The sequence below is a fragment of the Leptonotus elevatus genome, chromosome 19 (assembly GCF_054856555.1).
Source record: "Leptonotus elevatus isolate MCC_2025b chromosome 19, RoL_Lele_1.0, whole genome shotgun sequence".
Taxonomy (NCBI): Eukaryota; Metazoa; Chordata; class Actinopteri; order Syngnathiformes; family Syngnathidae; genus Leptonotus; species Leptonotus elevatus.
In genome coordinates this window covers 11,059,560-11,077,196 of record NC_141257.1, presented here as the reverse complement: position 1 = coordinate 11,077,196, position 17,637 = coordinate 11,059,560, and the positions used below count along the sequence as shown (strand labels likewise).

At 39.3% G+C, this 17,637-nt stretch overlaps 3 protein-coding genes across 3 annotated transcripts; 1 reads left to right on the top strand and 2 right to left on the bottom strand.

The window, feature by feature from the left end:
- Positions 1-2,124: 2,124 nt before the first annotated feature.
- On the bottom strand, positions 2,125-6,655 carry xkr8.3 (XK related 8, tandem duplicate 3). The gene is made up of 3 exons (XM_086062952.1): positions 6,086-6,655; positions 4,884-5,071; positions 2,125-3,453 (listed from the first exon to the last, which is right to left on the bottom strand). Exons 1-3 carry the CDS (start codon positions 6,409-6,411, stop codon positions 2,753-2,755), a joined length of 1,215 nt encoding a protein of 404 aa, XP_085919078.1. The 5' UTR covers positions 6,412-6,655; the 3' UTR covers positions 2,125-2,752.
- A 2,316-nt stretch (positions 6,656-8,971) lies between these two features.
- Positions 8,972-12,713, top strand: srsf4 (serine and arginine rich splicing factor 4). The gene is made up of 6 exons (XM_086062561.1): positions 8,972-9,197; positions 9,606-9,796; positions 11,201-11,310; positions 11,385-11,599; positions 11,687-11,764; positions 11,918-12,713. The coding sequence occupies exons 1-6, from the start codon at positions 9,091-9,093 to the stop codon at positions 12,381-12,383; spliced, it is 1,167 nt and encodes a 388-aa protein (XP_085918687.1). The 5' UTR covers positions 8,972-9,090; the 3' UTR covers positions 12,384-12,713.
- A 68-nt stretch (positions 12,714-12,781) lies between these two features.
- Positions 12,782-17,270, bottom strand: msto1 (misato mitochondrial distribution and morphology regulator 1). The gene is made up of 14 exons (XM_086062560.1): positions 17,097-17,270; positions 16,607-16,736; positions 16,456-16,525; positions 16,313-16,388; positions 16,131-16,188; positions 15,911-16,061; positions 15,058-15,172; positions 14,672-14,806; positions 14,444-14,596; positions 14,184-14,315; positions 13,944-14,125; positions 13,772-13,876; positions 13,570-13,682; positions 12,782-13,489 (listed from the first exon to the last, which is right to left on the bottom strand). Exons 1-14 carry the CDS (start codon positions 17,178-17,180, stop codon positions 13,227-13,229), a joined length of 1,767 nt encoding a protein of 588 aa, XP_085918686.1. The 5' UTR covers positions 17,181-17,270; the 3' UTR covers positions 12,782-13,226.
- Positions 17,271-17,637: the final 367 nt, after the last annotated feature.

Here is a 17,637-nt window from a genome sequence, read left to right as displayed (position 1 = left end):
CCATTTGTGTTCGAATATCCATTGCTTTGAGGCAGAGGCAGATTTAATAAATGTGGGGCCACGGGCAAAGGTAGGCATGGGGTTCTTTGGAATGAGAGGATAATACACAAAGCAACAGGTCATTTAAATAAAGAAATAAATACATACATACTGCACTCTACTCCACTACTGTACATTAAGTAGCTGGTTACATATTTCAAACACTTCCTGCTCAGTGAAAACCATATAGTTCAATTTTATTTTGTTTAAGTGTCTTTGAGTCTTCTGAAAAGCGCTATACAAATAACATGTATTATTATTATTATTATTTTTATTATCATCAATCAATCCATTTTCTTAACCGCTTGTCCTCAAAAGGGTCGCGGGGGGGGGGGGGGGGGCACTGGAGCCGATCGCAGCTGGCTTCGGGCAGTAGGCGGGGTACACCCTGAACTGGTTGCCAGACAATCGCAGTATTATTATTATTATTATTATTATTATTATATGCCCCCAAAATGATGATTTAATGCTTAAAGTGAAAGAGTATTCCTTTCTTTTATTAGAGTGATGGCATGGTGGTATTTTTTTTAAGCAAAACCTGAAAACAAAAAGTCATCTTGGGCCAGTTTGGAAAAATGCATCATGACAAGATTAAAAACAGGCTGCAACTCACAGGATAGACTAGCGATGCTACAAATATATAAAAATTGCTTTAACTGTCCAACAGTACATAATCGGGGCTGTGCAATTAATCGAAATTCAATTACAATTTCAAATATTACACTCCACAATTACAAAATCAGTATAATCGTAAAAAAAAAAACTTATTAATACTAATTTTGAGTTGTTTAAATGTATACATTTACACCCTTTTTAATTTTAAAATAACTTATTTAATCATTTTTGTGTAGTCCAAAAGTAACTTGAATAATTAGTGTTTCAAAATATAAATGAATGTGCGCAAATAAGTAAAAACTCTATTAACCGACCAGGAATTTTATGGGGCCCCTTCAAGTTGAAGTGTTATATAACGCCACAACATTGATGCTATTCTTGGCCCATCTGTGGTGTTTCCATTGTTTACTAGCATGGGGTAGATGTCACGGACTTCCGGGTTTTACACATCAGCGCCGTTTCCGGCCACTGCTGGCCGCGTTCCAACACTCGCAACCCCACCCCTGCGCCCCCGAACCGCGCGCTTCCGCTCATTGGCGGGAGGGTGTCTCGGCTATCTGAACTGCTTGGAACACTGAGACAGACACTATACACTCGCAGCCTCGCACCCGTCGACGGGAACGCGCAACCGAGGGGCACTAAGGCGGAAGCGCAAGTACTGGGACGCGGCCCACGCGGCGCAAACCGGAAACGGAAACAAAGTCCCGCCTCCTCCGTGGCATATCGTCCATTAAACTAATCTGGCAACGTTTGAGTATAAATCAAATAAGGACTCAATGGCCTGTTGAAATCTTGCAACACGTATTTAAAAAATGTTCAGAGCAAATGTTACTTGTGAAATACCTTACACACTGCTGATTTTTACAACTTTAATGTCACAATTCTAGAGTTTTTATTTTGAGAATTCATAAAAGTTATGGCAGTGAGTCCCAACAGGGTGCTGTGGCACACTAGCATAGCTAAAAATAAAAATAAATCCAAATGATTTACTAATTAATTTTTTTTTTCATGTTTGATTGTACTCGAGATTGTACCTTAAGTATTTTTGTTTGTATTTGAAATAAAGAGAAAGGGGTGGAGTTTGTTGCTTAAGTCTATCTGTGTCACTGATGTAAATGCAATAAACCAGTGTATCCACCTGTCGCCATTCATACATCACAACAGAATGAATCATGGCTTCCTGTAAGTAATCAGCTTTAAACACACCAAGAATTTCACACTGAGTCGATTTGTAAGTAAACCGAGAAAAGACCATCATTACTTAACAAATAAATAGCTATGACATTTTTGTCAGGTGGCCTTTCCGTGAGGTAAACGGTTGCTGGCTGTGGCTCAATAAGTGTTGGGAACCACTAAAATTTGGAATCTAATGAACCAGTGATGGTTTATTGTGATTTTTGTTTCACTTTGAAATAAGGTAAACATTCAACAATGGCATTTCCAGTCAACGTTGCTGAGAAGGAAGCTGCCCTACCCATCACTTCCTTCCATGCTATTAAGACATTGCTAGATTCGATCGCAGGTGATAAAAAAAACAATTGACGCTTGTGGCCGGAAAACATTTATGATATAAATTCACCCAATTAAATAATAAAAAAAACAGCTTACATGTTGAATACAAAATATACTTTTTTTTAAAAGTAAAATTCATTGACACTTCATTATAATCCATGTTGCCATGTAGGACAATTAGCAGCAATTTTCATCAATTGTAAACATGTTGAAAAAGTCAGTTTGAAAAATTAGCTTGCAAAATGTCCCTCGTGTAATTTACTCCAGTACATTTGACACATGAGGTGACGTGACTTGCGAAAGGGCATCATTATTTTTTTTTATGTGCCATATTTCTAACTTCATATGGCTATAATCACAAAGTGACTGATTGGACATTCCTTTAAGTACACCTGCACAACAACAGTGCTCACTTTTGATTGACACTGTATGAGAGGTATTCATGAACATAATGTTTCATTTGATCGCACAGCCTAATGTTGGTCCGTCTCAAGAACAGGCGCAAAAACAGGCTAAAAAAATAACAAGCATCATCGGGAGATGAGTCAGCTCTCGTTTTTTTTTTTTCCCTCTCTCTCCAACGTTTCTACTGGCTTGAGTAAAAGAGTGACGCATTGTGTGCCATCCTTTTGTTGAGCAGCTGGGAGGGGAGCGCCCCGTCCTGGGTGGGAAATTCTCGGAAGGACACTTCCGCGTCAGGCAAGTCGTCGGGCAGTCCTGGTTCTCTAAGCGGGGGCCTCCATAGTTTGGGGTGAAAACAACAATAGTAGATGCATTTGAAGAGCAGTCCCAGCAGGTAGGTAAGAGGTAGAGTGATGAGCAGCGCCATTGCGTATGGTTGGGAGGTCACGGGGTCTCGGTAGCACCACCAAGTGGCCAGGAGGATTCCTCCGTCGGCGGTGATGAAGGTATGGTAGATGATACTTCTGCTTCGAGTCCGACCCTCGGCGACGTTAAACCAGCTGAAGTACCAAATGAGCCCCACGGTGGCCCGGTAGAGCCACTCGCCACCGACGCTGTCCATAAAGTCGGTCCTCTGTCGCCAAGCCCATACGATCAAGCTGGACCAAACGATCAGGAAATGGGCGGCAATGTAGGCGGGCAGGACAGAAGCGAAGAGGGCGAGGGCGGCGACGCGAGGGGAGATGAGCAGCAGGTTCCACAGGAAGTAGACCAACGACGAGCCCCAGCCCTGCTTGGCTTTGTCTGGCAGGAAGGAGCGCAGGCAGCGGTGGTAGTCCACCACCATCCAGGCTATGGACGTGGTTGATGCCACAATGCTGACGACTGCAAACAGATGTTCCACCATCAGTGTGGCAAACCACCTTCACATGAGACGAGTATCAGCTAGCACAGGGGTCAGCAGAGTTTACTGTCAAAACAGCCATTTTAGGCCCAATAAATAAGCACATTAGCGTTAGTCTAATGTTGTGAGGGCCCAATTAGACCTGCACCACAACACAAAAATTATGCAGCAACCAATACATAGAGATTCACTTTCTTATGCCTTTCTTCGTTTTTCATACATTTTTAGACTTTTCTGACTTTTTGTCAAATTTCGGACATTTTTGGACCGATGTAGTAATTTTCTGCCTCCGTTCAATCTCAAAGATGAGGGAATAACACCACGGAGCCTCTAAACAAGAAATTCAAACAAGGTTTGACAGCTTTTGAGGAAGGCGGTAGTGGATGCCGTAACTCAAGTAAAGGTAAACAAAAACCTTTTTAGTCTTTAAAAAGAAAAACTGTGACTTTAAGAATTACAAGATGAACATTTTTATCTGACTTTTTTGTGACAATTTATGGCTTTTTCTGCCTTTTTTGCTATCAATTTTCTGATATTTTGGGCAATTTTGTGGACATTTTATACTAATTTTCGGGATTTATTTTATAGTTACTTTTTGAACGTTGTCTTTTTTGCCTTTTTGAAAATTAATTTTCTGACTTTTATTTGCCAATTTTAAAAACAAATTGGGTAATTTTCTGCCTTCTGTTGGTTTTAGACATTTTATGGTTACTTCTTTTCTGCCTTCATTCTTATTATTTTTAAATTCTCTGACATTTTTGGCAATTTCATGGACATTTTATGGCAATTTTCTGCATTTACACTTCCTTTTAGGAGATTTTTAGGTAATTAAAAAAAAATTTTTTTTACATCTATCTTTTGTCTCTTTTTCTGACAACTTAAAATTTTAGACTGAATTTATTTTTTCAATATATATATATTTTTTTTTTATCTAACTCATTAATTCATTTAAAGACTATTTTATCTAAAAAATAAATATGTAAGAAAAAATATTAATGTCTAATGATTTTTGCTGTTTTTTTTAAGATGCATAGGGAGCCTCTCTGAATTTTTTTGAATATTTGATTCTTCTTTCTTTTTTTTTATCTAACTCATGAATTCATTTAAAGACTATTTCATCTAAAAAAATGTTTTAATAAATATGTAAGAAAATTTTAATTTCTAATGTTTTTTGTTTTTTTAAGCTACATAGGGAGCCACAGGAGAGGGACGAAAGAGCCACATGTGGCTCCAGAGCCATATGTTGCAAACTCCTGAGCTATAGCATAATAGTCTATAGAACACTATTGTTCAAACTAACATGACAACACACAAGTCCTCTCAAGAAGCAATTCTCCTATTAGTGGAACCAGTTGTACCAATACATGTGCTTGTTTTGTGTACATTAGCCCTTATATATCAGAGAACTCACACTGGACGGTCCTGGCTTTGTTGGTGCGCAGCACCACATAGATCATGAGCGTGAGCTGCGGAGCGCTCTCGCAGAACGTTTCGATGAGCCGCAGCATGCTGAGGTCGTGGGTCAGGTAGACGGCGTATTCGGAGCCTTCCTCTTTCCGCCACCACACACGGAAGCCTTGTCTGATGGCTGAGATATGCCTGCGTGAGGGGAATGCATGACAGAAGAGTTGTTGAGTGACGTGCAGAGAATTGCGCTGTGCATGTAAACACCTCAACGAAGGAGAACAGGTATGGAATGTGACAGTGTGCTGTACCGACGTATTATTTGTCGCCGCCACACCTGAACTTGACGTTTATGGTCATGGCACTTGTCAAATGTAATTATACGTGTGCGCGATGGAGCCGTGGCGACTGATGGGCTAGACAGTTTTTGCGTACAGTACATGTATGAAAGCACCCAAAAAATGTCCTCGAGTGTCTAATACAATAATTGGTATCACAACAATAGACATTTTTTAACCAAGTGATAAGATTTTTGTTATAGCAATATTAACACACAAATAAATGTTTTTACCTGCGTTGTGCCAGCCTAGAATGCTTCAGGTGTTCAAAATTGTTAAAAACAATAAAATAAACATAAAAGGTTGGGGGTTTTTTTTTGTTAACAATGGCTCATATAGCATTTTTTGTCACCCAGTTAAGCATTAGCACAGGTAGTAAAAAAGATGAGGCAACATTAGCTAACTTGAATAAAAGCATGCAACATTTATAGTGACTATTTTCTTCTTCTTCTCAGTACAAAGCATTGTGTTTTATTGAAATTAAGATGAACCAAATAACATAATGGCCAAACGAGAAAAATCACAACTTAGAGATGGGAAAATAAAGTCTTTTTTTTTTTACTCCTCTAGATGGTGCTCTTAGTTGAAAGATAAATGGCATTGTTTAATTTTCCCTTCACTATGCAATTGCCTCAATTTGCAAATGATCATAATTCCCGCAATTTTTAATAAGCACATTGGTACTTTATTTTAAATATATTAAATAAATTATTTTTTGTATCTAAATATTGAATATTAAAGTACAGTACAGGGGCAAAGCAGATTCGCGGATTTGTAAAATATTTATATTAAATATATATAGTTTATCTAGTTTTATTTTCCACATGAAGGAAGCATTTTGTCTTAACAATATTTACGCACACGTGTTTACCTGCATAGGAAACCCAGCTGCAGCACATGCAACAGGCAGGTGAGCTTGACTCTGTCCACAAAGAGCACCGCTTCGGCTCCGATCTCACTTCGGAAGCCGGGCAGCTGGCGGTCATATTTCAACCAGAACCAGCTGAACATTTGGACTACGGAGGACGAAAGGATCATGAGGGCGACCAGTGCCCCGAACCACAAAAAGTCACCATGGCAGTAAAACTCGACGGCGACCCACAAGTCGGAGCCCCAGTCGACCAAGAAGGTACACACGCCGATGACAGAGAAGACGAAATCAATCCAGGAGTATTTTGAAAAAGTCCCGCGCTCCATAACAACTTAGCCCGAGTTAGCCGGCTAGCTGCGCTGTTAGCTAACATTCGGCTGCCGACGCGTACCGTTATTTGTCTCCAAATGAGACCTCACTTTAATTTCAACCCATGGAGTACATTTCATTAAATCTCACAAGTGGACACTGGAATTGGATCATTTCGCCACCCCGACAAACGCAACATTTTTATTTAAAAGTATATCACGCTAAAGTTCTAAACAACTACCCAACAGACAGATTGTTGGCAAAAACAATCCTCTCGGCTTTAATGTAAGCCCCGCCCACAACGGGCATTACCTCACGCGATAGGTCGCAACATCCGGCAACGAAAGGGTGTTCGTTTAACTTTTGGTGTGATAACTTTTGGGGGGAAATATTTTGTTTTGTTGTTTTCAAATTAATACACAAAGTACAAAAAAAAAATGCTATCCCAGGTTTATTAATATAATACTTATTACAAGTATTTTATTATTATTGAAACTAAGCCAGTAAAGCCATTATAACAATATTCACTGAACACTACACAGTGTTTACACATAGGAAAATTAATAATAGTAAAAACTAATTAGATGTTTTTAACAGACAGTTCTAAAGGATTAAATGCAATGTATGTATGTATGTATTACAATAGACAAACTCGCAAGTCGGCACCCGAAGTCAGACTCACATATTTTATTTATATTATGTGTTCTATAAGCATTTTGTTACAGCTGCGATTGTTGGTAGCACCTTAAAAAATATGAATATAATATTAAATTAGTTATTCATATTAATAATTAAAATATGATTTTTTAAATTCAAATTAGCCCTTGCTCTGCGAATCAGTAAATTTTAGCTATTTACATTTTTTTTTGCATCTAACCTTACATCAATGTCATTTTTTTCCCCTATATATATTAGGGGTGTCAAAATGAGTGCGTTAATTTTGAGTTGATTTAAAGTTCCTGTAACGCCACTATTTTCGTCTTACAAATGCAATTACGCCATCTAGTGGAAGAAAAATGACCTAAACACTCGTTTTTTACAGTACAGGATATCTTTTTAATTTTAACTCAATTTGATTATTATGAAATTATTGTATCAATGACTAAAAGATGCGGCCATATTTCCATTAGTTTAACTTTTTTTTTCAATTTTACATTACGAGTATGAAAACTTAGGTTTTTTTTTTTTAATTGTACATTTGGAACAGATATAAAATTGGGGATTAATTGTGAGTTAATAATTAAATCATGCGATTAATTATGATTTTAATATATATATATTTATATATATATTAGGGGTGTGAATTGCCTAGTACCTGGCGGTTTGATTCGTATCACGATTCATAGGTCACGATACGAATCTATAAATTTATTATTGCGATTTTTTTAATCAGTAAACTTGTACATGTACACTGTAAGATTTGTATGAACATGTATTTATTTATCTGAAAATTTAGGCTTATAACTGCATTTAACAAACAGGTTGCAGTCTGTTTCATGTCTGAACAGCACTGAAATAAAAATATTAAGGCTTAGTGTTCCATTAATATAACATTCTTCCATGCTTAATGTGTGAATCCTAACCCTAAGTAAGACGTTTTGTTGAATATTCCCATAAAAAATGTATGTTTAAAAATCGATCCGGCCACATATCGAATCGATTTGAGAATTGCGCGCTGTAATATCGCAAATATATATATATATATATATATATATATATATATATATATATATATATATATATATATATATATATATATATATATATATATGTATATATATATATATGTATATATGTATATATGTATATATGTATATATGTATATATGTATATGTATATATGTATATATATATATATGTATATATGTATATATGTATATATGTATATATGTATATATGTATATATATATATATATATATATATGTATATATATGTATATATATATATATGTATATATATATATATATATATATATATGTATATATATATATATATATGTATATATATATATATATATATATATATATGTATATATATATATGTATATATATATATATATGTATATATATATATATATATATATATATATGTATATATATATATATATATATGTATATATATATATATATATATGTATATATATATATGTATATATATATATATATATGTATATATATATATATATATATATATATATATATATATATATAGAGAGAGAGAGAGAGAGAGAGAGAGAGAGAGATTCCCAACAACGGTGGAATTTTAACTGTTGGACAGGTTAGGTTAGGGTCATAAAACTCACAAACTCACCTCACATTATGTTGTTGGGTGCTTTGACAGTGACTGGTAGCTTCTTGACTTTCTGTCAGAAGTGGAGAACCACACAGATATTTAAGTACAAAAAGAGTAGCAAAAGTAGGACTCGTGTACATATACATGTAAAAGTTTTGTTGTTGTTGCTGTACATACAGTACTGTGAATGTACCAGATAAAACAGTTCCGTTCCTTTTCAAAGGGTGGCGATGGTAAAACCGATAGTCTTTTCCATAACCGCTGTAAAGCCCCGAAGAAGAAAATAAACCACGCCCCGTCGTCGACCCATTGTGCAGATAAAGCTGCGTCGTTTCTCTTCCCGCATTCCTGTTGACCCGTCTGGGTCTTTTTTTGTCGAATTTAGAGCTTCATAATTCGACAAAATGTCCAGGGTGTATATCGGAAGACTGAGCTATCGGGCCAGGGAAAAGGACGTCGAGAGGTTTTTCAAGAGCTACGGGAAGATACTGGAAGTCGATCTAAAAAACGGGTAACGTTTCGGCCCTCTTCTCGATGATACTGCTAGAATGCTAATGTCGACTAGCATAAGCTAGCATTGCTGATGGTATGGGCCTGTTCGTCGATGCAGGCCCTACCGATCGAAATGTATTTGTTGATATTAAAGCAGCAATCGCTTCAGTGTTGATTGCGCTTTAATATGCATTGTTACACACACTTTCTTTTTCTAATGTAATGTTGACTAGTTTGCTACGTGCGCTAGCTAACGCTAGACGTGGCAATGTCACGATGTGAGCGTGTGCGAATGTGCATTTAGTGTAATTCGAATTGATACATTTCCAGACCATTATTCGCAGTCTCGTAGTCTTCCATGATTAGTAATTAATTTGAGAAATTATAATCTGTTTTATCATTGTAACGAAACAATCGTACTTTCCAGGTATGGGTTCGTTGAATTTGATGACCCGCGCGACGCAGACGATGCAGTGTACGACCTAAACGGGAAGGAGCTGTGCGGGGAGCGTGTGATTGTGGAGCACACCAAAGGCCCCCGTCGTGATGGAGGCTACAGTGGTGGTGGTGGTGGTGGTGGCGGCGGCGGTGGTGGGGGAGGAGGAGGGGGAGGAAGGAGTAAGTTCACCTACAAAATGTTGCATTTTCACAATATAAATATCATTATAATTCACTCTTGATTGACTTTGGTGCTAAAATGTTGTCCTTGGTGGCTTGTGTGTACTGTATTCACTTTATATTGGTTGTGTGAGCATTTTGAACGATTGACCACCCCCACTAAATTTACTTTGGTTCAGTCCTGTTACTAATGTGGTAACCTGGAATATTTTTAAGCTTCTTTTTTTTTTCATTATGATGAACAATTCCCTTCTCCCCAAATACGGTCGACATGTCTAACCGGCGGCCACATTTCCGTTGTTACTTCCTTTTACGCTTCTACATAAGCACTTCCAAATATAGACACTGTAGCAACCGATCATTGTGCATTGCTGCGTAACTCTTTTGATTGAGTGCAGTATGAAAATGGGTTAAATAACGTACGTGAGCATGTATGAACCAATTTTCTCGTGTTCAGCAGATACTTACAAAAAGCGCACACCCGCCTCATTGTATTCATGATTGGTTTTTGATGGCCCCTTTAGAAAGATGTGTCCTAATTTTTGCTATTGGAAATTTCTAAGCGGTCGATGGGTTTGCAAATTGATCAAATTAATGAAAATTGAGCACAGTGTATCCGAGCCACCAATCAGTAGTGAAATGAAACCATGTAGCAATTTACAAAAAGTAGCTACAAAAGGAAAACTATTTTAATTTGATAATTCTGAATTTAATATTGTTCAGTATGTTGTGAATGATGTTTTTATTCTACTTTATTTACATTCTATTAAAGTTGATTGTCAATTTTAAAGGTAAAGCTTTAACAAAGAACCTCGATGTTTCAATTGAAAGAGTCCTTTGCTGACTGCCCGCCCTATTGCTGGCCATGGTGTCCCCCCTTTCCAAGAGTGTGGTTTGACCATTCTGGGCCCCTGGGCAGACCAAAAAAGGGAGCCATTGTGAATGAAGACCGCTATTGCCATTAGGCCCAGCCCAGGCCGGGTGGTGAGGATGCCATGGGGGTTAGGAACAGATGTGGGTTCAGCCTAAAAAAAGAACATTTACTCTTAACAGTCAGTTGTTGTTTTTTAGGCTAGCTTAGAACCTTTTGTTCATCGGAACTTCTTCAGTTGTATGTAATTTTAAATATTTTACAATACAGCATATTATTTGAAGTTTTATTTGTATTGTTTTTTTTTTTAACTGTAGCTTAATTTGACGATGTTGATATATATACATAGATTTTTCTTTATTTTTTTTAAAGTGATTTATGAGCTTAACATTTCCCAGTAATTTTTTTTCTTAATTATTATTTTCAGAGTGGCTTTAAGTTATTTGTAGAGTAGTTTGGAGTTCAGAATAATACGTACATTTCCGTTGCTGCACGGTCCTCATTTTGTTGCTCTATCCTTGTTACCTTGAAAGGTGGTTATGGAGGACGTTGGGGCAGAGACCGCTATGGTCCACCTATTAGGACGGACTATCGGCTTATTGTTGAAAATCTGTCCAGCCGCTGTAGCTGGCAGGACTTAAAGGTACGTTTCATCATTTGAATATAATACACGTGTTATTGTCACCGCCATCTAAAATGTACTTTCTCGTTCTTAAGGATTACATGAGGCAAGCGGGGGAGGTGACTTACGCCGACACGCACAAGGGCCGAAAGAATGAAGGCGTGATTGAGTTCAGGCTCTACGCTGACATGAAGCGGGCTCTGGAAAAGCTGGATGGCACAGAGGTCAACGGCAGAAAGATCCGTCTCATCGAAGACCGCCCCGGAGCCAAACGCCGCCGCTCCTATTCCCGCAGCAGAAGCCGTTCCAGGTGCGAAATGGGAAAAAAATGCAATTACATGATTTTTCAAAATGGTTCCACCCTAGTGTACTGTACTAACACCTGTTGCTAATCCAGGTCCCGCTCCAGGAGCCGCAGGTCCCGCAAGAGCCGCAGCCGCAGTGAAAGCAGCAGCCGAAGCCGCTCCCGCTCCAGGTGAGACGTCCACCAGGACAGCACTGTTGCTAAACTGTTTCATTCCATTTTCTGTACTTTGTACTGATTGAAGAGGGAATGGATTGAAATCAACACAAAGACACATTGTACATTCCTAATTTAGTATTTAATCATGTGGCTTTTTCCCTGCAGGCCTGCTTCCCGCTCCCGCAGTCACTCCGACAGCAAGAAGAGCAAAGGAAAAGGCAATAAGGAAGATGAGCGCAGCAACGGAGACCAGAAGGACAAAGACCAGAGCAGGAGCCGCAGCCCCAAGAGCAAGAAGAGCAAGAAAGAGTCCAAGAAGAGCAAGGACGATTCTAGGTCCAGGTCCCGATCCAGGTCTCGCTCCCGGTCCGTCTCCAGGAAGTCTGTATCAAAAGGGCGTGACCCTCCCAAGAGCGACGACGAGGCAGGCGAGCGGGAGCGGGGTTCTCGTTCCTGCTCCCCAGCCGACTCAAAATCCAGAGCCAGGTCCAAATCAAAGTCCAAGTCTAAATCCAAGTCCCGCTCCCCTACCCCCGTCAAAGAGCGCTCTCGCTCCGCTTCCCGTTCGGTATCCCGCTCCAAATCCCGCTCTAAATCCCGTTCGCAGTCGCGCTCTCGTTCCCGCTCATAGTTGTTTTTTGAACTGTTTGTCGCCACCCAATTTCCCATTTTTGATAAGTAGTTGTACGACCCAGACGCTTGCTCTTGATGTCATATGCACATCTGCTATTTCATTTGCTTTAACATTTTTCTCCTTTTAATGTAGACAGAAAAATTGAGGCTTTTTGTTGAAATAGTCTGTGATTTTCAAGTTTTATAATTTGGTGGTATATTTTTTTCCCCCTTGTCCTCAAAGATAAATGCTAAACACGTACTGCTGTGCTTGATTGGAATACATGTTTCACCTTTTGTGAAAGCTCTTTAATGTTTTATTTCAAATAAAAAAAAGATGGCCTCTTGACTGTTTTGATTTATGGTTTCAGAAGTTTCCATGCTTGTTTGAAAATGACTACTACTTAAAATACAATCTCATAGCTAGTCATGTTTAATATGAAGTTGGGTGACTTAGATCTACTGCTCATCTGTAATCACACTCAAAAATATTTACATTGAAATGTTTTACATATGGCACTCTGCGCACGTGTCTAACAGTACTGGGCCACTGAACCTTTTTTTTTTTTTCCTTCTTACAGTATCTCATGAATGAAAAACAAACTGCAGGTTGATGATGGAATTTACATGATCCAAACCCCACTATGTGCAGTACTTAATATTGGCAGAGACCATAATGCCTGCAAAAAAGATTTTCCACATGGAACTCATCTTAATGCCCAGCCCCAAAAAGGTTCAGCTTGTAAAGGTTCACCAACAACTAACTGCCCATAAGCAGTTTCTATCCCCACCTTAGCATGTCTTGATACCGCAGAGGGGAGTGTAAGCAAGTCCATCCGTCCATACCAGTGTCCAACACACATCAGTCATCCTCCTCCTCAGAAGACGACCACGCCGCTCCGCCGCTATCATCCCGGTATTGTCGAGCCAATAAGCGCAACTGCTCCAGTGCCTCACTGTAGTCCGCCATTTCGAGACCATGGGAAAGAAAACTGGGGGCCACGCGGCGAATGTCGAAAGCGCTGATGCTGCGATGCAACTCCGACAGCCACGGTTCCAGCGCGGGCCCCGACTGGATGGAAGTGATGACTGGTACTGAGGAGATGACTGGCGGGGCGGCCAGAGCTATGAAGAGCAGATCATTTAGCATAGAAAAGGACTACATATGTTTTGAAGTGGAGCATCGTGGGACTTAAGAAACTCACAACTGGTTGGAAGCATGTTGCAATTCTGTAGACCTCGATCGGTGAGAGCTTGGCTGAATATCTGGGGGAAAGGTGAGGTCACTTTGCTGGGACTGGATACCAGCTGCAGAGCCCTGAACGGGAAATGACATTTTAACACCAAATATATACCAAGAGTAGAGCTGCATAATTATTTTTTTTAAGTTAAAGTTTTAGGCCTCACAGAGGAGCTGTCGGATAGAAAGATGCGATATAAGACGCAAGGACGTCTTCCCCACTGTGGAGGTTGTGAAGAGGAGATGGCGGTTCTGTCCCTGGAGCAACAGAACTGATCAGAAAGAAAAATTAATATTTCAAGATTTTCTCCACAAACTTCAAAACGCAACTAAATGTACCTGGTGAGTCTTTGGCCTTCCAAGCCTTTGAGTGTCACCCACTGGCCATAGCATCGACCGTCGACTGCTTCGCCACATGTTGACAGTGGTTTCCATGGCAACGAGTCACAGGCGCTCAGGGCATCAGGGAGCGAGGTGCCGTGCGTCATTGGAAACGGGAGGGCGCCGTAAGCAGCCACCACCTGTAATTAAATATCATGCTCAACATAGAGAAAACGTACAAACAATAACAATCAAAACCTTTCTCCCCGACGTTGACAGCGAGTCTGCCAGCTGCCACATTGGGATGCAATTACTCCTCAGCCTGTACGGCACAGTGAGCGCATCCAGCGCGAGCGACAGGACGGCGCCGGAGTGGTACCAAAGTGACGGCTACAACACATAAACATACATTTATGGTGCAGTGAAAAAAGGAAATTGTAATTCACTTAATTCTGAATTTTCACCCAAAAGTCGAATATCCCTAACTTTCTACGAGTAGTAAAACAAGCAAAACATACGTCATAGTTCAGATAAGGGAAGCTTATGGGAGATGACGGTCGTAAACCCAGTCCCCCTCGCAGCGTCAGCGGACAGAAGAAGGAGCTGTGATTGGCCATGTGGACCATCCCTAACGCACAGTTCAACAGATGGTAAAGGTTCTTCATTGGAGTCTGCTTGGACAGAAGAAAAAAAACTGTCAACGTCTGGACTAAACGATTACGGTGAGAAAGCGGAGTCAAACTCACTGAATTTGGGTGACTGACGGGGGCCGTCCCGTAGGTTAGGATGCCTCGACCACCGTAAGCATCGTGTAGCATTTCAGTGACCTTTGAGCCAAAACCGGCAAAGCCATCTGTGAGGTCACACAGCACCTGGAAACCCTAAAATGGAGATGTAGTCACAGGAAGTTCATCAAGCTGCATGGAGACGGTCTTAAAGTTACCTTCTTCTGAGAAGGTACACACCATGTCACCAAAGAGCACAGTGACTACTTGTCACTCTTTAAATGAAAATCAATATAATAAATGAAATAATAATAATAATAAATCGTAACAACTGAATAGGAATTTGAGAGTATTTTAAAAAACCTGTTAAAATGTTAAAATAATGTGATGATGTTTTAAGAGCATACCTGGAAGTAGTCACACTCCTCAACAAAGAAATGAAGTTTGTCATCCAGATCATCCAGCACTGCCCCCTGCAGCAGTGCTTCCCCCTGCCCAAAAGCCTCCAGACGGTCAGCCTCTCTGCTCATTAAAAAAAAAAAAGGGGGGGGGGTCATTTTATATACACACGAGTAGTCATGTTTCCATCCAAATGTTTTGACATTTTAATGCGAATTTTGCGACAAATGCGCAAAAGGGACATGCGACTTATGCCCGTTTACATCCGCCCTTCTTTTGCGAATATGCACCGTGGGAATGTTGTTTTTGACGGACTGAACGGAAGGAGTTTGTCTTGTTGGCTTCCCTCCCGCATGTAAGTGAAGTGTTCCGTTACATTGAGAGCTGATGTTAATAAAGCCATCTAAAATTGCATCAATGTTTAGTTTTTCTTTAATCAATTATAATTAAAAAAAGTGTTTCTTTGTCTCCCCAAACATATCTTATTTTATCATCCGCCATTTATTGTGACTACAAACGCGCGTGTGACATATATACGGTCTTGTAGTCGCAAAACCTGTTTCCATCGCCAAAATGCGCATTTTCCTTTTATCAAATACACTTCAAAAACCAACTCCAAGCGTAAAAACTATTTTTACGAAATTTGGGCCTTTTTTCGAATTTCTGTCGTTTCCATTCAGTTTATTTTTCGCAATTCTTGAAAATTCGAATAAAAATAGTTGGATGGAAACCCACCTAATGACAGCACATAATATGCCTACGTTTTTCCTGTTGACAAACCTGCCGCCCAGCTAAAGCTCAAAAGTAAAAAAAAAAAAATATACAATAAAATCGTGAAAAATAGCTTAATTTTTAACTCACCCATCATGGTTGTACTGGTGGATAACTGAGATGGTTCGAGGGTGCAAGTGGATGCGTAGAAAGTCAGACCAGACTTTGACGCTGCCCTCCAGCCTGTAATTCTTCTGGACTCGAGCAAGCTGACTGTTGACAGTATTGACGCTTTGAGAACCTGTGAGGCGTGTGAATAGTTCAAGGAAAGAAGTGCATAATGAGTTTGCGTTGATTCGATTATACTTACGTTCGCATTGAAATTGGGAGCTGGATGAAAAATCTGCCTCAGTCAGTATGTCCCCTCGCTGAGTACAAAAAGGCATGGTCGGTGTGCGTATTGCATGTTTAGACTGACATTATAACCTCAAGCACTGTTGTCATGTTTAATTGTTTAAATATTAGCTTGTTATTTTCACTACAAATACTCACATCCAACTTGTCCAGGTCTTCAAGAAAGGAGTTTTTTGCAGGGGGGCTTTCTTTATGTATCATTAGGCTACCATCCCTGTTATGTGGAGGATATTTTGCATGAAAATTTACTGAATACTGCCACACTGTTACTCTATATTTACCAGGAAAGAGCAGACGTTTCTTTGCCAGAATCATACAGACTTCCCTCTTGCCGTAGAGTTTGCAGACTTCCTTTATGACAAAATATATTATGTGATATATATGGCTTCTTATACATTCACACCAGAACAAACAATAAGTTTACGGTGTTACCTTTGAGGTCCATGGCAATGAGGCGTGGGGTGTAGGTGATACTACCACCAAGAGTTTGGCCTTCACGAAACATGACATCACTCTGGATCTCTCCAGGTGGCATCTCTGGGTCGTATGGCAGTGATGCATCCTACAAACAAAATGGCTTCATCACTTATATTATTAGAATACAAAGTCGACATCAAATATAGTTATGACTATTGATTACTTAAAGGGTTAGGTTACTATCACCAATAACTTAACATGTGATTTCACTATGTTTTTGGAACAAACCTCATACTTCCAAGCAATTATTGACTAGTTTAAAACTTTAAAATCAACACACTTCCCTCTTTACATTCCTGCTTTTCCTTCGAGATCAAACTTCGCTGGTCTGATAAAATAAAACCATGACACTTACCTTAACAAACTTTACGCTTTGGGAGCCTTTTGTTAACACATGCAAAGCTAACATTGAGCTAGCTAAGTTAGCCGGCACCGTGTTCCTCACCTGTAAATTCCACCAATGAGTGCCCACAAAGTTGGAATAATGTCCCAGCTGAAGCGTAATGACCTCCCTACAAATGCTACTCATTCTGACGGAAAGTGAATATTATGTTAAAATAAGAAACGTTTTCATTTTAGGAATGAGTGTCATGGTTGGAAATGACAACACAAAACAGCGACAACCTACAGCAGTTTGAACGATTTCTGATTGGCCGGGCAAGAACTCAAAGAAAGCTCATTGGATACTGAAATGACATAAAATGGTAGTTCGGTTACACGGTGCCATCGGCTCACATGTGGACGGTGCTCCTTCAAAATAAAATGTTGTGCTATTTGTGATATTGAAAACCCGACTTTCATAACTTTGACTGTTGTTTATAAATAAAAGACTCGTTTGGAATTATATGTGGAAATGTATCGTCACAAACTGTGTACTGCACTGAATGAAAATTCCGGTTATTTGAGATGTGAATATATTTAGGATAATAATTTTGAAAAGTTAAATTATATAACATTCAACTTTTCAATGTTTGTCTTGTTACTGA